The 25,020-nt window shown below is 44.4% G+C and overlaps 2 protein-coding genes across 2 annotated transcripts in view; one reads left to right on the forward strand and one right to left on the reverse strand.

Annotated features, from left to right (window-relative positions):
* The window catches only part of STPG2 (sperm tail PG-rich repeat containing 2), a 2,754,965-nt gene that overhangs the window by 1,568,629 nt on the left and 1,161,316 nt on the right, over positions 1-25,020 (reverse strand). The gene's annotated exons all lie outside the window — the stretch shown is intronic.
* Positions 5,458-6,282, forward strand: LOC147728066 (uncharacterized). The gene has a single exon (XM_086961954.1). The coding sequence runs from the start codon at positions 5,458-5,460 to the stop codon at positions 6,280-6,282; it is 825 nt and encodes a 274-aa protein (XP_086818080.1).

Below are 25,020 nucleotides of genomic sequence, written 5' to 3' on the forward strand. Positions count from 1 at the left end.
TGTTTTACACGGCTCATCTAACTTTTTTGGGTCAGTACGAGCTTCCGTTCCGTGTCTACAAAGGTTTTTCCCTAAGTTGGCCCTTTCACATTCTAAGTAGGAAGATAGCCGGTTATCAGAGGAAACCAGAGGGATGGGGGTATCCGGGGCAAGGGAATGGGATATAGGAGCTAATACCACAGGAACCTTCTTGGAGCTTACTCCAGAGGTGTTATTGCTAATGGTTCTCTCTGCCTGTGATTTTAAAGCCTCGAAATTTTCCTTAGAGGAATGGCCAAACCTCTCCAACCGCTCGCCAATTATCCTTATTCTTTCAAGGAGGGGTAAAATAAGAGACTTAATCAGTTGGCCTATTTGATCGAAGGAATTTTCAGATAATTGGACGAAAGGGGTGGTTGGATCTCCCACCAATTTGTTCGGAGTTGCTGTAAGAGAAGCTAGGGGTTGCACCACTGTTGGTTGTAAACTCGGCTTAGTAGTCAGCACCTCCTTAGAGGTGGTCGGTTGTGCCCTAGAAACTTTCAAGATTTTGGGGCATCTTCCCTTCTGTGCCCCCCCTCCCGTTTCCGTTTGACAGCACTCAACTTCTTTCCCCCATTTGTCTTCATTGGGGGATCTGGGAGTACAATCTTTGCTAAATCTACACTTGTGGATGGACTTATTGACACAGAAGTGGAAGTTTTACTTGACCCAGATGTGTCTGCCACATTCTCCTCCACAATTTCAGGGAGTTGTGCTGGGCGCAAAAGACAATTCTTTGCAGGATTCCCCTCTTGTTGGTTTGGAGATGGCACTAACATTATAGGGCCTAACGAGGAGCGCCTGTTGTACATTGGCTTAGCTGATAAGCGGCGCTCAGTAAGTGCAATTTCCCTTTCAAGCACAGAGGTAGCTCTAACAATAAATTGATCGAGTGTTCCACTTACGCTACCCCCCACCCCCTTCACTCTCCCAAGACGGGTTGTCATTATGCGATTGAGATGGGCTTTCACACCCCGAGTTTTAGTGTCTCAATCAGACTCAAGAAGGCAGCACTAGTCACCCAATCACCTGGTGGTAAGAAAAAAATAACAGCCTCTGACCAATAATACTCAAAACTAGTAGCTCACCTCTGCCCAGGTTCGCCAAGGGATATATGTAGTCACAATATATCAGAATAGGTCTGAGGCAGTCATGTACAGAGGCTCAATGTGGTATAGATGGTACTGGGTACCTTAGTAGCAAAACACAGGGGAATATGATACAATATAATACACTGTGGCGTAGAAATAAATCAAAGCGTTACCAATATAGTCATCAGTGGCCGAGTCTCATATGGTCTCTTGGTGAAGTGTTTAGGGGGGTGGCCCAGCCCTGCCTCTACTACCTCGGACGGCCATAGACGGCCCGCCCTTTGCCCGGGCTTAGCCCGGCGCCCGCCCGCGGGCGTCCCGCGACACGGGGGCTCTCGGTGGTTCTTATGCGCCTCTGGGCGCGGAACTGGCATAGCTGTCCTCCTGATGCTAAGAATGCTGGGTGGTGTAGTCCCCCCCTCTCTGCGGCCGTGCCGAGATCACAAAGGCAACAGCGGCGGGGGGAGACTGACGAGTGTGGTGCGGCGTCAAGGGACCAGCAGGCACGAGAAAACAACAAAAGGGAGCCTCCAAGACCTCCCCTGCTGCACCGGTACGTAATGTGGTTAAGCCCCGCTCCACCGGGGCTCTCGGTGGTTCTTATGCGCCTCCGGGCACGGAACTGGCGTAGGCGTCTTCCTGACACTAAGAATGCTGGGCGGTGTAGTACCCGGCCCCTCTGCGGCCGTGCCGAGATCACAAAGGCAACAGCGGCGGAGGGAGACTGACGAGTGTGGTGCGGCATCAAGGGACCAGCAGGCACGAGAAAACAACAACAGGGAGCCTCCAAGACCTCCCTTGCTGCAACGGTACGTAATGTGGTTAAGCCCCGCTATACCGGGGCTCTCTGTGGTTCTTATATGCCTCCGGGCGCGGAACTGGCTTAGGCGTCTTCCTGACGCTAAGAATGCTGGGCGGTGCACTATCATTATTTACAGACGCTGAATGCAATGCTCCCATGCTTCTGCTTTTAACATGTTCTTCCTATCTTTTACAGCAATTTTATATTCTTTCCTAAGTCTCCTAACCTCGAGACACATCTAGGTTTGTTGGGCAGTTCTTTCTTTAGAAGTGCATAAGCTCGGGTACAGTTGGAATCAAACCATCCTCCCTTCTTTCTATTGTTTTTACACTGTCTCGTAAGAGAGGTCCTGGTTTCATTAGAGGTGGTCAAGAAGGAAGCAAGGAGAATTTCAGGGGTAGAATCTTCCCCCAAAAAGACTCTTAACTTTACTACTACTAAACTGGGAAAAAATCCTAAACTTACTACTGTTGGTATTCACAGAGGCATTTAGTAGTAGTAAAGTTAGGACTCCTAGCTTTACTACTACTAAATGCTTTCTGTGAATACCAAAAGTAGTAAGTTTAGGATTTTATCTCAGATCAGTTCTGTGAATTGGCCCCAATATGTTTACAATTGTTCTCCACAACCCACCAATACTTTTTCAGATGTACCAGTGATCATCTCTGTAACTTGGGTTGAAACAGCATTAAGCTTTTTACACGCATGTCAAATATACACTTAATCAGTGTCGGTTCGTCCATTAGGGGTGTTGGGACGTTGCCCCACTAGCCATGGACGACCATCACTGTCATGCATTCGTGCACCAGTCAAAAAGTAAAATTATGAGCGCACTCACACAGTCTAAAATACAACAGCCCGACACTGCCGACAGAATCATGATTGGAGTGAGTCACAGTGGATGTCATCGCGATCACGGAAGTGTGTGGGGGCGGGCCTGCGGCAGTGAGTGGCAGCGTGTGCACAGCCAGCTGAGCAGAAGAAATAGCAGCGTGGCAATCAGGGCAGCAGCAGTGTGCGCATTTTGGACAAGTCATTTTTATGACTTGCCCATGCATGCGCACACACGCAGTAGCCCCTTCCCTCCTCCTCCTCCCCTAGCACTCAGACAGGCAGAGACCCGGGTCCCCCAGGTCTCATTATGGGCAGTATTAGCCCTTCTCTTAGCCAATCCTGGTGCAGTGGCACTGTTAATGCTGCGCCAGGATTGGCTGAGTAAAGTTACCGGGCAGACTGAGTTCAGGATGGTGGTGCCGCCGTGCATGCCAATCACAACGCTTGCTTTGCAGTATTGTGATTGGCTCCGATGTTAAGTCGCAGCAGGCGGCATAATGATGACTCGCGGGCCACAAGTCCACTGGCCGCAGCCGAGCCGACGACCTAGAGATACAGGAAAATGCATAGAAGCAAAGTGGCAGGACAGCAGGATCCCAGGTTAGGTTTTGAAGTTAAAGTATTTTACTCCCGCCTTTGGAAGCTGGGACATAAATTATTGCTCAGGGAGTTAAAATAGAAATGTGTATTAACAATGATAAAATGTTTAGGTGGGCATAAATGTATTTTAATTTTAAATGAAGTATTTTCTGTAATCCATGGTGGGTTTCCATCTGGTAGTTTGCGTAAATTAAGACATGTCTTTCACTAATGGAAGGGCCTATTTTTGTGGTGTGGCGCGTTACTTAGGATGTTGCTGTTCTGGAAATCTCTGAAAGTTAATGGATGTTGAAGTTTGGGGGTACATTGTCTGATTAAAGAGAGTGAAAGGGACAGTTTGTCTCATGTCAAAAGGGCAAGCTAAAATGTATATTCAGTTCTTCCAAGTGCTTTCTGTAGTGCAGTGACTCTGAGACTAGTGTAAATGGCTTTGTCAATATTTCAATGATGAAATGAAGGGACATGACCCTTGAAAGGTAGGAATGACCGAACGTAGACCCTTTACGTCAATCACCTGCCATAGTGTGTTTTACATGCTTTAAAGTGGCCTTTTAAATCCCCACTTTGCACGTATGCACACACACACACACACGCTAAAACCTACAACACTGTTACAGTCTGTACAAATTCGGTGGAAACATTTCATTGGTCTCCTGTCATAGGGCCCGATGTAGGTAAAAGCGATTTTCCGATTTCGAAATACCGAGGCGGGCCGAATCGGTATTCTGAAATCGGAAAACGAGATGTAGCAAACAAACGGCGAAATAATACCGAATCGGTCGGCATCGGTAATGTGGATCGGTACGTTCCGAATCGGCACGGACCGAATCGGAAAGTACCGAATCGGCTACCACCGAATCGTAAATAGCCGAATCGGCTACCAACGATTCGGAAATAGCCGAGTCGGTAAAATCCGATTCGGCAATTAACGAATCGTAGCCATGAAAACACACCCATGGCCAAAAAGCCCATAGGAATGCATTGAAGAAACCGAATCGGTAAAATCCGAATCGGATAATACCGATTCGGATTTTACCGAATCGGTAATATCCAATTCGGTAAAAGCCGATTCGGCTAAAGCCGATTCAGCCAATGAGGTGGCTCCCCCTCCCCCACCCAAACAGGGAGTGGCAACCCTGGCAGGTGCAGCCAATTAAGAACTTTCTGGAGAGCCAGCCTGAGCTGAACACTCACAGTTAGCAGCAGTGGGAGTAGGAGGTTGTGAACTGTACTGAAGAAGATGGCAAACCAGAGCGAGAGCCAGAAGTCCTCCCAGAAGAGGAAGGCCAAGTTCAGCACCACCGAGCTGCAGGTGTTGGTTGAGGAGGTGGTGAGGGTGCACCGCCAGCTATTTGGAAAGCTGTCCCTCAATGTGCCAGACAGCACCAAGAGGAGGATCTGGAGCGAAATCGGCCAAAAGGTGAATGCTGTGGGTGTCACCCCCAGGTCCCTGGATGAGCTCAAGAAGCGATTCTATGACATCCGCAGCCTCACAAAAAGGAAGATGGCAGAGATCCAGAGGCAGGCTGGAGGCACTGGTGGAGGCAGGAACCCGGCGCCACCCCTCACAGACCTCGAGGAAATGGTCTCCACCACCATTGAGAGGGAGAGTGTTACCGGAATTGGGACCCTGGACAGCTCAGCCAGAGCCACAGCTACAGGTAAGAAGCATGCGCATCATGACACACCCTACCAGACACCGCCCCATGAGACACAATGCATAGGCAAACCCCAGCACAGTACTGTAACCAACATACAAGAGACAAGCATCATGGTACATGTAGTCAGCAGAAGTTAGCAAACTATGGCAGTGCTGAATCACAAGACAGGAAACAGTGGAACACATTCTACGGAGATGCAAGGACATGTGGAATGCTTTAATTGTACTGACTGTAATACATCGGCACTCAATTTACAAATGCTTCTTTGTACCTAGGGGCACCATCAGGCGGACAAACAATGTCAACACAGGCAGCAGCACCATCTGACACTGCACTCGCAGGGCCGAGCACCAGCCAGGCTGCTGAGGAGGAGGAGGATGAAAACAGCATAGGGCTTGGTATGGATGGAAACCTGGTGATAGACTTTGAAGCACTGCACTCCCCACAAATGCCAAGCACACCCCCCTTGCAGTTCTCCCCAGAGAACTCCCCGACAAGGGACCTCCTTCCACCGACACCAGCTCCTGCCACGACCATGGCTGTGGCACCAGTTCAACCTGTCCTGGGAGCAGGGGCTCAGGCCCCGGCCAGCACCACACCCCCACCAGTGGCACCCCAGCCCACTCAGCAGGCCGGCAGCAGCAGTACCCGGCGCCGTGCCATCCCCACCACTGCAGCACCAGCACGGGAGGGCAGTGTCTTCCTGGGCCTCGAAGGAAAGATGGTCAAGATACAAAGGCTGCAGGCGAAATCCATGATGGCATGCCAACGCCAGCTCCTGCAGCACAACCTGCAGATGGGGGAAATGGTAAAAGGATTTCAGGCCTTCGTGGATTCAAACAAGGAGGTAGCAGCAGGTTTAGGCAGGCTAACCACTGCCATAACCCAATCATGTAGCAGACAGGAGGAGCATGAGCTGGTGCGCAGGCGGGATGCCCGGGTGCTGAACCGCTCCATGAGCCGCCTTGCTGCGGCAACGGCACAACTCTGCCAGCGCAGCGCAAACATGGAGTCTAGCCTCACACAAAATACGGCAGAGTTGACAAGGGGAATGGCCCGCATCACCACTGCAATGGAGGCCATGATCATCTCGAACACTGCCGTAAATCCTGCCCTGGACCTGGGGGATGCTGGGGACAGCAGCAGCCGCAGCAGCCCGGCCAGCGCTGCGTCTGAGCCACGCAGGAGCACCAGGCGCTCCGCAGATGCCGCTGGTCATTCTGAGGGGGCTGAGGGACACCCCAGTGGGGCTGCCAATCGGTCAAAGAAATAGCCTTGCAAGGGCGGGTGAGGCAACCTGGACCTTGGACTTTTGTTTACTTTGCCATTACACCTTTTTTTGTTGCACATCAGTGCTGTATCTGTGTAGCAACAGTATTAAACATTTTATTTTCACAACAACCATTTAGCTGTCTTTGCATCTGTACTCACTCAGAAATAGTTTTCTGTAATCTCCTCACGTCTGTATCTGCCATCACTTGGCGTACACACCCCAGATGGCTGTGTCAGTGGCACAGCTTCGTCGTCGTCATGGTCCTCGTAGTCAGACAACTCCACCTCAGTGCCCTTCTTCACCGCAAGGTTGTGTAACATTGCACATACAGCTATGATCTTGCAGCAGGTGATGGGGGTATACTGCCTTGCACCTCCACTCTTGTGCAGGCATCTGAATCTACTTTTCCAGATGCCAAAGGTCCGTTCGACAACATTCCTTGTGCGTATGTGGGCCCGGTTATACCTCCTTTGGCTGGGTGTGGAGGGGTTGAGGTAGGGGGTGAGTATGAATGACCGGAGGGCATATGCACTGTCGCCTGGAAGAGAAAGGGGTAACATTACACACATGCATACATGTATTACACCTAGCTACTGTGTGTTATGGGGGTCTGATGATGTGTCTCACCTAGGAGGTATCCTTCACCAAATTTGCCAGCCATCAGCTGTGCATAGATGCCGCTCTGTTGGAAAATATAGGAGTCATGGGTACTCCCTGGAAATTTTGCTACCAGGTCTGTGATGGTGCACTTCGCATTGCAGATCACCTGCACGTTGATGGTGTGTGTAGATTTCCGATTGCGGTATATGTATTCTGTGTCCGCTGGTGGGCATATCGGAATGTGTGTGCCATCTATGCAGCCAATGATTTGGGGGAATTGTGCCATCTGGTAGAAGTCAGCTTTGGTTTGTAGCAGTTCTGCGTGGGTTGCAGGGAACGAGATGTATTGGTCCATCCTGTCTATCATGGCGTCAAGGAATGTGTGGAAGAACCTTGACAGGCTGCTCTGGGTCACTCCTCCTGCCGCTGCAACTCCACTTTGATAGCTGCCAGACGCCAGCAGGTGTAGGCTGCATAGCACCTGGACGTGTGCTGGGATGGCGTGTGCCCTTGGGGTGGGGTGGTCCAACAATGGTTTGAGGTCCCTGATGAGCTCAAGTATGGTGTCAGAGTCCAGCCTGTATCTCTGTAGGATCTCAGCCTCAGTCAGCATGAACAGGGTTATCCTCTGTCTGTAGACCTGTTCATTTCTTAGCCATTCCCTCTGTCCTTCCTGCTGTAGCCGTAGCCGCCTCGCAATGACATAAAAAGCTGCCATCCTGCAAGTTGCAATGCATTTTGGGGCTGTTTTTATGGGTTGGAGTTGGTTACCACCTGATTGTAATCCATGGTAAATACCGAGTGATTTCTACCGATTTTGAGCCGAAATCGGAGTTTCTGTGCCTCCCTACATCTCCCCATCTGTCCGAATCGGGGAATTTCCCGATCGGTGATTCTACCGAATCGGTAGGTTCTCCGATTCGGCTTATGTCCGATTCGGTTCATCTACCGATTCGGTACATGGACCGAATTGGTTAATTTCCGAATCGGTGTCACTACCGATTCGGTACATGGACCGAATCGGTTTATTTCCGATTCGGTGTCACTACCGATTCGGTACAGGGACCGAATCGGATAATTTCCGAATCGGTGTCACTACCGATTCGGTACATGGACCGAATCGGTTTATTTCACCATTGCACCATCAGGATTCAAGCAAGCCGGGCCGAAGAGGCTGAAATGCCAGAAACCGGTCCCCGGTAGCTTGTTTCCTTCCCAGTGAAAGAATTGGCTTTTGTAGTTTGGTTTGCCCTGTTCCCATCATGCACTGGGACAGGAACAGACTAATTTGCATACAGCCAGGTTCTGAAACTGGGATGGTGCAGTGAGCTAAAAAACGGTGTTGGATCTAGCCCTGATCTCTTGACTGGGTGAGAGTATTCTGTTTAATTCAGAGACTCTGTCCCTCACCACCCCTTGTTGTAAATATTTTTGTCCACCCTAAGCGTGGAAGGGTATACTCAGATGTGAGTCCCTTGCTCATTGCACCATCAGGATTCAAGCAAGCCGGGCCGAAGAGGCTGAAATGCCAGAAACCGGTCCCCGGTAGCTTGTTTCCTTCCCAGTGAAAGAATTGGCTTTTGTAGTTTGGTTTGCCCTGTTCCCATCATGCACTGGGACAGGAACAGACTAATTTGCATACAGCCAGGTTCTGAAACTGGGATGGTGCAGTGAGCTAAAAAACGGTGTTGGATCTAGCCCTGATCTCTTGACTGGGTGAGAGTATTCTGTTTAATTCAGAGACTCTGTCCCTCACCACCCCTTGTTGTAAATATTTTTGTCCACCCTAAGCGTGGAAGGGTATACTCAGATGTGAGTCCCTTGCTCATTGCACCATCAGGATTCAAGCAAGCCGGGCCGAAGAGGCTGAAATGCCAGAAACCGGTCCCCGGTAGCTTGTTTCCTTCCCAGTGAAAGAATTGGCTTTTGTAGTTTGGTTTGCCCTGTTCCCATCATGCACTGGGACAGGAACAGACTAATTTGCATACAGCCAGGTTCTGAAACTGGGATGGTGCAGTGAGCTAAAAAACGGTGTTGGATCTAGCCCTGATCTCTTGACTGGGTGAGAGTATTCTGTTTAATTCAGAGACTCTGTCCCTCACCACCCCTTGTTGTAAATATTTTTGTCCACCCTAAGCGTGGAAGGGTATACTCAGATGTGAGTCCCTTGCTCATTGCACCATCAGGATTCAAGCAAGCCGGGCCGAAGAGGCTGAAATGCCAGAAACCGGTCCCCGGTAGCTTGTTTCCTTCCCAGTGAAAGAATTGGCTTTTGTAGTTTGGTTTGCCCTGTTCCCATCATGCACTGGGACAGGAACAGACTAATTTGCATACAGCCAGGTTCTGAAACTGGGATGGTGCAGTGAGCTAAAAAACGGTGTTGGATCTAGCCCTGATCTCTTGACTGGGTGAGAGTATTCTGTTTAATTCAGAGACTCTGTCCCTCACCACCCCTTGTTGTAAATATTTTTGTCCACCCTAAGCGTGGAAGGGTATACTCAGATGTGAGTCCCTTGCTCATTGCACCATCAGGATTCAAGCAAGCCGGGCCGAAGAGGCTGAAATGCCAGAAACCGGTCCCCGGTAGCTTGTTTCCTTCCCAGTGAAAGAATTGGCTTTTGTAGTTTGGTTTGCCCTGTTCCCATCATGCACTGGGACAGGAACAGACTAATTTGCATACAGCCAGGTTCTGAAACTGGGATGGTGCAGTGAGCTAAAAAACGGTGTTGGATCTAGCCCTGATCTCTTGACTGGGTGAGAGTATTCTGTTTAATTCAGAGACTCTGTCCCTCACCACCCCTTGTTGTAAATATTTTTGTCCACCCTAAGCGTGGAAGGGTATACTCAGATGTGAGTCCCTTGCTCATTGCACCATCAGGATTCAAGCAAGCCGGGCCGAAGAGGCTGAAATGCCAGAAACCGGTCCCCGGTAGCTTGTTTCCTTCCCAGTGAAAGAATTGGCTTTTGTAGTTTGGTTTGCCCTGTTCCCATCATGCACTGGGACAGGAACAGACTAATTTGCATACAGCCAGGTTCTGAAACTGGGATGGTGCAGTGAGCTAAAAAACGGTGTTGGATCTAGCCCTGATCTCTTGACTGGGTGAGAGTATTCTGTTTAATTCAGAGACTCTGTCCCTCACCACCCCTTGTTGTAAATATTTCCGATTCGGTGTCACTACCGATTCGGTACATGGACCGAATCGGATAATTTCCGATTCGGTGTCACTACCGATTCGGAACGTGGACCGATTCGGTATTTGCATCCGATTCGGTGTATTACCGATTCGTTACATATCCGATTTTCGGTATGTACGTATCGGATTCTTTCCCATTCGGTACTCATTCCGATTCGGTTTTCGCTCCGATTTTGAGTTTTTTCATTGCCCTACATCTCGATGGCTGTTTACCGATCGGTAAGGGCCAAAAATCGGGATTTTCGGCCTTTACCGATCGGTAACGGCCTACCTACATCTGGCCCTTAGTATCTCCATATCTCGGTGCAGGTTAGCGCGCCATCCTCACGCTTCCTTTAAAACGCTGTGGGGAGCGTGACAGTTCTAAATTTCACCCAGCCCTACTTTACGGCTTGCAAGTGGATGCTCTGCACTTTTTCATTATGGATTTTTAAATATACCTAGCATTGGCACACGGCCTCAGAAACCTTTAATTTGCTCTTAGGAGAGAGTTAAAAATGGCAAGGTAAACCACAAATCCTCTACTCCAATGACCCTCCGTAGTTGTGAGGTTCTCAAGGCCAGATCAGGTTTTCTATTTTATTCATAGACAGCAGTGGGCTCGGTTTCCCTTTCTGGCAATCAGAGGGCGTGAGCAGCATTTGTTATCGACACGCAGGTACGCAGTTCACACTCCTGTTTCTGCCATAGCCCCCTAATCGTGTCATCCTTCCATCCATGCTGTATCCACAGCCTGCATTGGGCTCAGACTCTGGCCTGTGAGGAGGCACCCATTTCTCTGACGGTTTGCTTCTATTCAGGGCCAGTTTTGACCTCTGTAAACTATACATTTGGCTCAACTACATGGAATTACATTGCAGGTGAGATGATATATTTTGGAAGATACCTTGAATAACTTAGAAGAAAACTCTTTGAGTGAACACATATGTGAGAGATGTCTGTGTTCAGGGTGAATGGTGTAAATGACCAAACTTCCTTTCCAAAATTGTACAAACATAGATTTGTGTATCCCAGTTCTATGTGTTTGGGAAGAATATGCTATAGCTGTTGTATATTTGTATGTGTGAGAGAGAGAGCGAGAGAATATTGCACTACCGCATCTGCTTGCGCTGTACCTTCCTGTTGGTGATGCTTTGTCTGCTGCTGTGCTCCCTATTAGTGAATCTAGTTAAAACCCTTTGACTGATGTGGGGTTTTTGCAAACACCTTGCCCGCTATAATTTTTTCCTTGCTCGTTATGCTCCCGCGCCATAAGGCACACATCCCGAACCTTTACGCCCTACCACTTTCAAATGTCACCAGCCACCACTGCACCTAATGACATCATATTTTGTATTCAATATTTGCCTGATTTATGTTTCATATTAACACAGAACATCATCTTTGATTATATTGTATCTTTTTTACTAAACTTCACAAACGATCTGGACAGATTCATAATACATTACGGAGTTTCAATGTTCCATATTGACTGTGTTTTGATGTCATTCATACCCATGCTTTACATTGTAGTTATTGTTTTTATTCTATAACATACAATTTTTATCAATAAATGCTTGTTGTGAGACAATTACGTTATGGTAACTAATTTATATAAACATCAGCATATGTTTAATGAAGATGCAGCCAATGTGTGGTGTTTTGTTAAAAAATTCAGGGATATACCCCACATTTTCCAGTGTGTCTTCAACTTCTTTTTCATGGACATGTGATATATGTATTTTCAAAATTTAATTATCAAATCCTAGAAATATATATGTATTTTTTTTATTTTAACTAGGCAATCAAGAGTACCAATTTAGCAATCCCTTTTGACCCCAATTCAAAATCCACAAAATAAAAGTCAAAAGAAATATAATTTTGCCTGGACTAAAACCCTGAATAGCACTAAACTGACATTTGGAATTTTTAAACCTCTGTATACATGTTGGGACCAATCTGGAGGTCAACGGCTATACACCGCCCAGCTTGTGTGCAAAATGGTTTTAATTTGTGCAACTCTTCACAATATATGCAATCAGAGCTAATATTGATTGGAAGAAGATTTTTCCAAATGTTAATGAAGAGACATTCAAACTTCTTAGTTCAAAAAATCTAATGGATTCTCACAAGGGACGTGTGCAAAAGAATAATTTAGTTGCAAAAAATGTTCTGATGATAAAATATTATCTTGGCATTGACAACCTTTATATTTTTCGTTAAATAATGAATTGTAGAAATTAGATCAATTAACTTTTTTAATAAAAACAAATTGTAAACTACGTGTGTGTAATCATATCAATTTAGAGTACAATGGGCCCGATTCACAGAATTAACTTAAGACAAAATCCTAAACTTACTACTTTTGGTAGTCACAGAATGCACTTACTACTTTTGGTATTCACAGAATGGATTTACGACTACTAACTTTACATCCGCACTCGGGTCGGAGCTCCCAGCCCGGAGGTGGAGGTTCCGGCCCAGAAGTGGAGCTTCCGGCCCGGAGGCGGAGCTTCCGGCCGGAGGTGGGGATTTCGGCCGGTGGCGGAGATTTAGCCATGGCCAAAATCTCCACCTCTGGGACAGAAGCTCCGCCTCGTCGTAAATCCATTCTGTGAATACCAAAAGTAGTAAGTGCATTCTGTGAATACCAAAAGTAGTAAGTGCATTCCGTGAATACTAAAAGTAGTGAGTTTAGGATTTTGTCTTAAGTTAATTCTGTGAATCGGGCCCAATATAACTATACTCTATTTCAGAGTTGTGTCTAATGAATCAAGCTTACACTGTTTGTGTTAAGTTCAGCCTTACTGTCTGCATTTATTTGAAAGACTTTCTTTATTTTTGTTTTGTGTGTTTAGTTTAGCAACTTTTTATTTGAATTGTAGCTTTTTTTGTTTACTGCCATTAAGTAACCAGAAATTTGACATAATATAAAAGCAAACATTATCCAAAAGCATGTTTTTCACATGAAAATGTTATTGACAAGAAAATCTATATATAATAATACTTCCTGCCTACTAAAAATATTGCATTCCTACAACTCTATACTAATCAAAATAATGTTCTCTACTTTAACCTAAACCACTGTATAATTTATTAATATTCCTATATATCTAAAATCTCAACTCCTCCCAAGAAAAAAGCAAACTACTATGATCTTATCTAAAAGACATACAAACTATTCTAAACATACATTATTACTCTAAACATTAAACAATTAGTAATACATATAAGAACGACCACTTAAACATAAACCCCCTCTTTGTAATACAGAGGTCTAAAAAAATTCTATGTATTATTTATTCTAGAACTAACTATATCTACAAAAATCCTAAAACAAAATATCCAATAGCAAGAATATACTATAGCTATATACGGTATGCACCTGTTACAACGCATTTTTTACAACGCACTACCACTACAACGCAGGCATTACAACGCATACCATTACAACGCATAGCGCTGGGGGGCGCTCTAGGATAAGAGGTAAGTTTAATTTACTATCCAACACCTTCCCTAGGGTCCACGGGGACTGGAGTTAGAATAGTAAATTATACTTACCACTATCCAGCACCCCAAAGCGCTATGCGTTGTAACGGTATGCGTTGTAAATACCGCGTTGTAATGGTATGCGGAGTAAAAGTATGCGTTGTAACGTCATACATCCCTATATACACACATTCATTAACTAAAATAGCATAAAGGTAGAAAGATGTGACTGTAAAAGGTAGTCCATTAATGGTTTTGGGCTAGTGAGTATAAGGTCTCTTCACGGTCATGTCAATATATTGTTTTGTGTTGACACTGCTATTGTATCTTTTAATATGAGCTATATGTTATCCTCAGCTGTCTGTAAATTCTATTTATTTATCTTTGACCTGAATGCGGATTGTTGCGTGCTTATCTAGGTTCCTGATCGATACTGTGACCTTATGCCCCTATTCGGCTATAAATCCATTTATTCCCTATATTGGCATAACCGTTCAAGTGCGATTTTCTGAAAAGTCATCTCTGGCCTCACACGAACAGAGCCACATTCCAGCATGACTCTCTGCTACTTCCTTTGCGACCAATTAGTGCAATGACAGAGCAGCAGTCACTATCTGATATTCCTAGATAACACTCCGAGTTCTTCAACAAGATAAAAACTTAGCAAACCTGGAAATCCCCGCTTGCTATGTTTTGATTAGTAATGGAACTCTAATGAGCAACTGATAACTGTCACTTCCTAGTGACATCTTTAATTGACGTCTTATGTCCAGCAAACTTGCGTCAAACCCGGCACCTGTCAGGTATAAATATTACCAACGTTGCCTTAAGCAATGAGAGCTACTGTTGCTGATGCCAGCTGCCTGCGTGACCCTGTGTTGGTAAATCTAGCACTCTGTCGCTGCAGCTTGCTATCCTGTGGTGGTGAAGCTGCTGATTACCATTATCGCCGCTAAAGCGCGACCTATGGTGCAGTACGCTTGAGGAGCCGAGCAGCCGTCCTCTGCGAAGACATCCAGCCCAGCTGCCCGCGGACGCTGTCCCCCGCCTCCTTCCTCGACGCGCTGAGAGAAGCCGCTGCCTTTCTCGTGCAGAGAAATCCAGTCCCGGCGCTTCCGGTTTACCCTCGCGGGTGACTGGGATATCGAGAGAGACCCCTGAAGGAGATACCAATCCTCCATCATTCTATTCAGAGGTATGGTGTTGACTAAACCCTTAGACGAGAATTCTTGAAACAAACCTTGGCAAAACCAACTTAACTTAAGCTACTTACTTACTCCCCTTTTCACGTGTTAGGCTTAGGTCAGGCACACTGGGGTAGGCTTAGTTAGAAGCACCAGTTGAGTATGTTAGCCTAATGTATATATGACTGTATATATGTTTTATTACTTTTAAACCATTGTATGGCTAAGAAACCATACCAATGCTTTTACAGTTCTATTTCGCAATACTTATCTTACTGTACGTACTTTTTATAATAACAGTTATTGCAATTGTGGCAATACATTTCTCTTGTACGAGAAGAAAGACTGTTCAATAAATGTTAACCTTTATTGATACACGCCCGTCTCTCTATTCTCTACATCTCGTGAAAGTAAATTGCACTAGACTGACTGAGTGAAATACATGTCTATTGTTTCACACGACCCTAGAGATTGACTCTTGATCTGAGGAGCAAAGTTGTCATGTTGCACGGTTGTTGGAAAACTGAATCCCTTCTTGTCTGTGCCAAGGAAGCTGATCACTTCCTATGCAGAGAAGAAAGTTTCCAGTGACCTCTGAGCTAGTTGGTAACACAACCCAATTAAGTTTAGCATAGTCAGTGGAGGCCTGGAATATCCGCAGTTCCACGTCGATACTACTGTTTATGTTATTCCAATGCGCAGGGCCTAGTGGGAAACTAGGAACTACACTACATGGCGCCCAACGTTTTGGTAAGGCGATAAACTAACGCAAGACTTATAGAGTAACTCAGTCGTGCATATTTCACACCCCTTTCTCCCGTAAAAACTCCAATAGACGTCTGGAGTGGGTGAAAGGTTAAAATCCGCCCGACCTTAGTAGGAAGAGATTCCTATGTAAAGCTCTGGTTTATTCAACGTTGAAGGATACAGTGTTCCAAAATATTGTGCACCTAATCTTTGTCTCCTTGGAGACCTACTCTGAAAAACCTGCATTTTTTAAAAATGTCAGTAGAAAACGGAACCTCTGGGGCCGCAGTAGATGCGACTCAGCAAGGTCCCGAACACACAGACCCGGATGCTATTATCATCCCGGTCCACTTAAGAAGATCTATAACGTTAAAACTTATAGATAACGGACTGACACCACAAGGTGGTACAGTAGTTTTCGTGATAGAGGCTCACGAGTATCGGCAGACAGAGGTATTCTATTCATGGATAAACTTTCCAGCAGCAAACGCTGCAACACAAGAGTTTCACTATTACAAAATAGAGAAACCTCCGGAAGAGTACGCTCCTTTCGAGGAGATTGAAATTCCACTTAAATTTCAAGAGCACCTGCTCTGGTTTAATGGCGCCCTAAAACACAATGATCACATTACCAGGCTCGGTCCACTAGGTAGACCAGGAGCAACGTGGCCGGTTCTAGCCAGCTACACACCACATCCGGACATTGTAAAAATGTCTAGAGATGAGCTGTTAGTACAGCTAAACACATTGATAAAAATACATAGGCAATTAGTCCAATATGTAATACGGATTGCTACAATCCAGCCAGCTGTTATTACACCACAGCTGACCCCTCATCAGGGGAACACAAATAAAATTACACCACAGAACATACAGTCATGTCTTGGTAAAACACCCGTAAAACGGGAACAAATTCCTTTCTGGTTAGCCAAGAAAATCACTCAAATAGAGGCAGTATTTCCCGATACTACCCCTATTGAGAAACACAGAATCTTGACCATCTGCCTTCCTATGGGAATCGCACCACACGTGGAGGACTGCGACACTTGGGGTACAGTCTTTGCTTCCCTTTACACAAAAACACACGGTGTTTCGTCTATGGCGGTAATACCAGAAGTGCTAAAACAGATTCAAAATGAATTTGGTCCAGAGCCCGCTTTAAATCTGGGTATGAAATTACTGAAAGACTTCAAGCAGGTCACGGCTATATTATTAGCCAACGTAAAGGGAGAAGCAGCATCTGTGGCGATTCGCCAGAAATTGAGGGAAACAGATATAAAAGATCCTGTTGAGCTAGCAAAAATCATAGAAAAATGCTATGAAGAATTAGGTAGAGACAGCTTGGGTGGGAAACCAGTAAAGCCCCAACTGCTCGAAAATCCAGAAAAATTATTTATTAAAAATAATTTAAACACTCCTAAAAAGAGCTGGGATGGAAATAAACAATCCACTCCCAAGGAAAAAGTTTTCCAGTCCAGAGGAAGGTCTCCTCGACGGAGAGAAAGAACTCCGACTCGAGAACGCCAGTCTCCCCAACGGGAGCCCTCTGAGAAAAGATATAACCTTAGAAATAGGGATAATATAAAAAAACCTGATAGATATCAAAGTATTGATACACGTCCCTCTCGATCTCTTCCACAGAATTCGGAAAAAAGAGGACGGTCAGACCCAGGAGAGCACACCAAGTCCAAAGACAAGGAATCTGCTCAAAATAAGAAATCTCAATTTCAGAAAAAGAAGGTAGCCAGTATTAGAGTAATCAACCATGCCGAGAATACTCAGGACACAGTTGAAAAACGGGAAGTGGGCATTGACAATGTTGGACAGTGCAGCAGAAATCAGTATAGCGCGCAAGAACTTGATGAGTCATCTGGAGACAGTGGACACGAATGAATACATTCAGGTCGAAACTGCCGACGCCAGACTTAGCGAGCCCCATAAAATATACGAAATAACATTGCGTATAGAGGGTGATAAGACTAGGAAAATTAAGGGTCTATTTTGGGATAAGCTCTCAAAAGGCTATGATATTCTGTTAGCTGAAAAAGATTGGCCCCCGGAGTTTGTCAGGGAGTGCCCTCGTGGAGAAGAAGTGATTATGCCTGCCTTCTCGAACCACATTCCGATTCACAAAAAATATACATATGCAAGGAAATGGGCAGTAGCCCAGGCACCAGCATTGTATAAAAATCATGTAGGATGGGATGAGGAGTCTCCTTCTCACAAAATCCAATTAAAAAATGAACCAACTGCCCAACGGCAGTATCCCATAAAGCAAGAAGCTAAAAAACAAGTCAGGGAGATCTTAGATCAACTTGAATACCAGGGGGTGATTGAAACATGCACCTCTCAAATGAACAATCCTTTGTTTCCTGTCTCCAAGCCAGACAATTCATATCGTCTAGTTTTGGACTACAGACATCTTAATACATGTTGCAAAACTTTTGCAGTACAAAACTCGCATAGTGCAGCCCTAATGAATAACATAGTTAGGAAAAAATACAAAACGACATTAGACATATCTAATGGCTTCTTTTGTCAAAACATTGCACCAGAAAGCAGATATTTGACCGCTTTCTCCGCATTTGGGTCGCAGAAAAATTCTGTCGACTCCCACAGGGGTTCAAGAACAGCCCAGGACTATTCTCAGCTAGGGTAACAGAGTTACTACAAATATATGATGATGAGGCATTATCTTACGTAGATGATATCTATCTCACAGACGACGACTTGGATACTCACTTGAAAAGAGTGAACACCATTATACTTGGGTTCGCAGCAGAGGGTTACAAATTCAACTTTAAAAAGTCTCGAATTGCCCATCTGACAGTACTATTTTTAGGGTACGAATTATCAAGTGAAGGGAAAAGCCTAGCGGAAAACTTCTTAGAGAAGTGCGCTGTACTCCAAGCTCCAAAAACGCTGAAGAATTTACAATCCATTCTAGGTTTTCTGAATTTCGGAAGAACTTACATCCTAAATTACGCAGAGAGGGTTAAACCTCTCTACGAACTAATAAAACCTGATTTTAAACAAATCAATTGGACTCAAAAACACACAGAAATTTTGAGATCACTGCAAACAGACATGTTAGCAAAAACAAAATTAGATACACGTGACAACATGATCGATCTTGTAATCCGAGTCATCCCAGGAAGATGCGGATTCACGTACCTGACCTCTAATGAGGGAGAAAAGGTACCAATTTCAATTAAATCTCACTTGTACACACAAGCAGAAAAAACATTCAGTCACACAGAAAGAACTGTGAACGCAGTGCAAATCGCATTAGCAAATGAACGAGAACTAGCACACGGCAAAAGGATTAATATCCTTACAGCGGAATCCGCCTTCGAAGCGCTATTCAGCCCAGTAAACCTGCCTACAGTGTCACTGGATCCGAAATGGATACAGGGTATAGATTCTCTAGGAGCGGAAGATGTGAAATACTATTTCGCCCCGCAATACGAAGAACTGAATGACTTAGAATATGAAGAAGAATATCTTCTGCCAATCGAAACTCTGCCTCTTCCACTATACGCCTGTATAATCTATACAGATAGCTTTGTACAGCATTTTAACGTAGAGAGAAAATCCTACGATGCAGCATGTGCGATCATTAAATGTCGTTGGCTGTGCGGTAAAATCAAACCGAAAATAACAAAAACTGAATCAGTGAAGTACTGTTCGGTTCAAAGAACTGAAATCAGATGTTTAAAGATGGCGCTCGAAAATGCAGAACGCGAATTCCCCACACTTATAGTGTGCGATTCTCATTTTTGCGTCAATTCTTACAATAAGAAACTGCAGAGTTGGATCGAAAACGACTACAAAGATGACACAGGTGCCACAATAAAGCATAAAAAGCTCTGGAACGAGGTAGCTCTTTTACACAAAGAACTACAAAAGACTCACGTGATACACGCACAGAGTCTTCAACGTGATGGCGTTCACGTTGCAGGGAATTCATTGGCTAATACAGCCAAAGCGGAAGCAACTAAACCGGCTTCCGTAGCCACAAAAAAGCGTACAGATAAATACATAGACGGGGAAACCATGCTGGCAGTAAAAACGACCGTAAAAGGCGACTGTGCAGCACTACCCGTAAACTATCCACTCAATTATGCATACATAATCGATGCAAACTCCGTTCCTTTTGCTCGAATCCCTGGAGTGGGGGATAGAGTAATTCCAAACATGAACAGGAGAATATTTTTAATAGCAGACGCACATATGGGTTTGGGTCTAAGGCACAGAGAGATCAAGGAATCACTGACTGAATTGCAATCAGTATTCTGGTGGCCGGGAATGAGTGTAGAACACCAAATATATGCAAAGAACTGTGAAAACTGCAATAGGGATCGCAGTAGCGAACCTTGCTACCGGCTACCAGTCAGAAAAAGCGTAACGCTGCCTGCACCCCAACCCGCGTCCTATTAATTAGTTAAGACGAAAAGCACTTTAAAAATGAGGCCTCCAGCACTCGGCTGACGCCTAGAACGGTTATAAAAGATTTGCGAGTCTTTATCGGCACATACGCAATTACCACGTTCCATTCTGACCAGGGTCCTGCTTTCAGCTCTCGAGCTTATAAGGAGGCCATGGCCAGCATGGGAATTGGGTTGCGGTATTCTTGTCCGTCGCATCCCGAAGGGAATAGTGTGGTAGAAAGAAAAAACCGTGACATAAAGCAATCTATAACAGCGAAGGTATTAGGTTCAGGCGCTGGGTGGGTCAAACATTTAATAAGTGTCCAGACTAGTCTTAACAACATGCCAAGAAATTCTCTAAAAGGTTTCAGCCCATACGAACTATTGTTCGGAATTAGAATGCGCGTTCAGGACCTCGATAGTCAGATGTCAGTGGTACAAGAAGAAACAACGCAGTTTGATGTAAAAGACCGTTTGGCTGTTTTACAGGAACTGAATGAAACAAGAAAATCATTAAGCAACATAAAGTTAAAGCAACAGCCAAGTACCACTGACGAGGCACCACCCGCAACAGCCCCAGCAAGGCCTGTCTGGATTCCAAAGATTGGGGATCTAGTCAGAGAAAAGATCGCGGTTAAGAAGGAATTTGGGCCTTCTCACAGAAAAGCAGTACCTGTCTTGGCAGTCACCGGAACAAGATCAGTTGTGCTACCGCCCCTTGCTGGTAAAAAGGAGAACAGAGTCGTGTCTATCGATCTGGTAAAACCACAATCATGTGGCCTATAATCAACAGTAGGCCCAGTGGACTCCCAAGAAACAACAGAATACCCAAACTTGCAACAATCCAAGAGGTTCAAACTGAAAGACTAATCACATTCGATCAGCCTGCAGTGCACAATGAAGGACTATGCAATAATGCCATGGAACTCGTGCCTCTTGAAACACAGATTGAAACAGTTCGTCAAGAAACACCAGTCTACAATGATGTGGCATCAGAAAGTGCTACCGAGAGACAGATTGAAAGAACAATCCCATCTATTGACAGAACTGCCTCTGGTTATTTCATCAACTTCGACAACTTCTCTGAAGATTTAAACGACCCCGAAGTGATGCCAGAAACAAAAAGGTATTCTAAAGAAAATACAACAGGACTCCTTCAACAAATCAAAGAACTATATCTGGATTCACCGTTGATTGAGCATTGGATTATCTCAGGGGTATTCATACTCCTACTTTGCCTAATTTTAGTTTTAATTTTAGGAAAGTTCATTACAATTGAATGGACACAGCAAGTCAGAACATCAACCTAGTCCTGAAACCACACAGATCATCCCACGTGAAGAAAAGAGAACTGTCAACAGTAAATGTCACAGCAATTCCAATACCTGGTGGGGTAGTATGGGAGAAAACAGACTATGAGATCTATGGTCCGGTCGAAATCCTGAAGTATCCTCATCAACTGAAGGTTTCCTTAAGTGACTTTGTTACACCTAGTACATTCTCTGATGATTGGGACTTTAACAGTATTAATGACATGATGTCTGATTTAGTAATGTCAGCTAGATTCACAGATCATGATTATCTACAAGGTTCATCTAGTTATGAGCAGTTATTCTGTTACACCCACTATGGGGATCATTACTTGCATAAATCTGCACAGCCTAGAAATGTTTTTATGTATAATCAATGGGAACATTGTTCTACACCACCTAAAAGCAGTTCTAAAGCATTTTTTGAGAAATTTAAATACTTCTCAGGGTTTAACACCAGTGATGCAGAAACGTTTTATTATAAACTGTTAGAGAAAACAGGAATGAAAACAATGCTGACAAATTCTAAATTGATATATTCAGAAGCATTTTATGACAAAATGATGACATTTGGTTTTGATTATTGGAAAAATAATGTTGAAACGAAAACAATTTGGGGTACAAAAGATTGGCAGGTGCAAGGCATAGAAGCACTAGTTAGAACCTGCATGATACCAGAACAAATGTTGTTTTTAAATGACACAATACACCAAACATCTTGTCTTGGCCTAGCTAAGAACAAAGACCTTAGAACACCGTCTATTCCAAAGCCAATAGCTGAGAATACAACCACAGATATTGAGTTAGACGTGTCACAAATTTTACATTTCAACAGAACACATCCTGATTGGAAAAAATGGTTAATCTGGCCTACAGACACAAATAACTGTCAAGATAGATTCCTGAACAAAACACAGGGTTTAAAAATGACCAGATTAGACTCAAGATATTCCCAGAGACAACATCCAGGGATTAAACCAACATACAGTGTAGGGAAACTCTGCCTAGAATGGCTAACCTCGTCCACACTGGCTGAAATTAAGCAACACTTGTCTTTATTAAAAGATGGTGCTGATTTGCGCGATTTCATTCTTGGACCACGCAAACAGCGTCAAAAGCGTTTCATAGCGACCAGCATCTATGCTGCTTACAACGAGGCTTGGAAAGTAAAGCAAATTGAAACTGCTGAGAAAATACGAGAAATTGATCGTATTAATTTGGAGAAATCACTTTCTGTGGTAGACAATGGGTTAACGACTCTGTCTTCCAGAATATATTCGTTGGACAATATTGTATCCTCTGCCTTTGATGTGATAGACAGAGATTTGCTTATGTTACAACATGGCCAATCTCAATTACGCTCTATTATAGAATTAGGCTGGACGCTGCAAAATCTTCGTTCAGGCTATGTGCCTTGGCGTTTAATCAACACAACGTCATTATTTTCCAGTTTTAACCTTACTGATAAACAGATCAGTTTGGCACAGAAAGGAGCAGACTATACAATCCTGAGCATCGAAAAACTCGAGCGATTACCATTGACAATGTCAGAGAGTCCTGTCATTGAATGGATAATACACGGAATTATCACAATTCCGATAACAACTTTCCGATTTAAAAAGTGCCTTGAATACATACCTGCTGGCCAATATGAACAATTGGGTAAAGGATATGTAAAATCTATATGGAAATTACCATATACTCATTCTTGCTATAGTGACAGCGACAAAAATGTATTTCTTAGTGGTGAGAACTGTAAACATTCACTAAGCGGTATACTTTTGTGTCAGGGTATTAATTTACACGGAGCATGTGATGGAAATTCAAACAACCTTTCATGCCACCAGCTTGTCACACCTGCAACTCAGATAGAGCCCTTCTTTATGCAACTCGCAAACGGGAGTTACATTCTTAGAACGGATCACAGATGTTGTGGCCTGACGCCAGGAAAAAGTTATCTAATAGAAGTAACGTCCATGGTCAAATGTTGTATGCAAGCATTGTTCCCGAGCGGGCCTCCAGACATAGTGACTCCCCTCTGGCCTCGTCTGAATCTCTATTCTATACGAATTGATACATTAAGCAAAATGAAATCTGTACTTTTACAGACAACAGTGCCTATAACGTCATCTAAAGAGACGTATGATCTTCTAGTCGCAAGGACGGCTACTGAGGTCCATGACCTTTTATCAACAAATTGCCCCGTGCGTTTCGTAGAAATGTTTAGCCAACTCCTTAACATGTCTAGTGCAACAAGCATCCCAGGCATATTTAAGACAGTCTTTACGGGACTGCTAACACCCTTCCAGGCAATTTTGGGAATCTTTCCTAATTTTGTGCACTCCATTTTTGGCGGCATTCCACTGTTTTTGGGACTCGTCGCAGGGATTCTATTTTTGACCATCCTGCTACGTTATGGCAAGCCTCGGCTCAGACATAGCTCCCATGGGAATGGAAGAGACAATCCTAGCAATGCGCTACAGGGACAGGATAACTAACGTCCTCGGATTGGCCAGGCTGAGAGATCTAAACATGACCTGGTTCCTTTCATTCAGACCGATATGGCAAAATTGCATTTTACCTGTGCTACGGTGTATGCTTTGCGGAGATGAATGCGTGTTGGACATCTGTCTTTCACTTCCATCAGCAGTACCAATGGACGTCGATACTTTGCTCAGTCCAATAACGGCTCACACATTGTGTTGTCCCCAGCGGCTACCAATCCTGATGACGGCATTTGTGGAGACTCCTGTACTACGACTAGGTGGTATCAGTGGAGCGAGTGACAAAAGCAGCATCACCCAGGTACAGCCATCTGTGAGCATTGCTGGTCCTGCCTTCGATGACAGCAATCATTCTCACACCTGCCAAGTTACAGCGCTATCTAATTTGGTTGAACTATCACCTGATTTTGTAGACCAATTCTTTGCGAGCCTGTCTGATACGATGTTCTCACCCATAGAGAAACAATAACTTTTAAGAAGCTTTCCGACACACAGCGTTCCCATGAACTCTGAATTCGGCCTTCAGTTTTGATCAACAAAAAACTGCCAAGAGCTTTGGAAGTCTATTTTCTTTGAATTGGACAATTTTTTCTAAAAATTGACCCTTTTTGGCACGAACAATTCTTTGCTTAACGTAAAAACTATTCTTAGAGAACAGAAGCTTCACACTTCTATTTCTAAACACATCTAGAGACATAACAACATAACACCAGCCTCTAGCACACATGTTATTACAATGCATTTTTATGTGATGATTTATCTCGCATTTCTTCTGTCAGAGATACTTCATGTGTAATTCTTTATGCAGAATCGTTCATTGATTTCATATGCAATACTTTTTGAATGATTACTATGCTTACAACGTACAGTACCTAAATTCCATGTATTACAAGTACGCCTATTTCGAATGCATTTATGTATTTTGGGGTGGGCAATGTTACACATGCATCTAATTGCTTAGTTTTAGTAATTTTGATGGACATTAACCCGTGGAGTGGGTGTTGCGTGCTTATCTAGGTTCCTGATCGATACTGTGACCTTATGCCCCTATTCGGCTATAAATCCATTTATTCCCTATATTGGCATAACCGTTCAAGTGCGATTTTCTGAAAAGTCATCTCTGGCCTCACACGAACAGAGCCACATTCCAGCATGACTCTCTGCTACTTCCTTTGCGACCAATTAGTGCAATGACAGAGCAGCAGTCACTATCTGATATTCCTAGATAACACTCCGAGTTCTTCAACAAGATAAAAACTTAGCAAACCTGGAAATCCCCGCTTGCTATGTTTTGATTAGTA

Source organism: Lissotriton vulgaris, chromosome 3_1, assembly GCF_964263255.1.
Source record: "Lissotriton vulgaris chromosome 3_1, aLisVul1.2, whole genome shotgun sequence".
Taxonomy (NCBI): domain Eukaryota; kingdom Metazoa; phylum Chordata; class Amphibia; order Caudata; family Salamandridae; genus Lissotriton; species Lissotriton vulgaris.

Bases quoted from the DNA above. Each gene is read 5' to 3' on its own strand.
- LOC147728066 (XM_086961954.1), top strand. From the start codon at position 5,458: ATGCCAAGCACACCCCCCTTGCAGTTCTCCCCAGAGAACTCCCCGACA.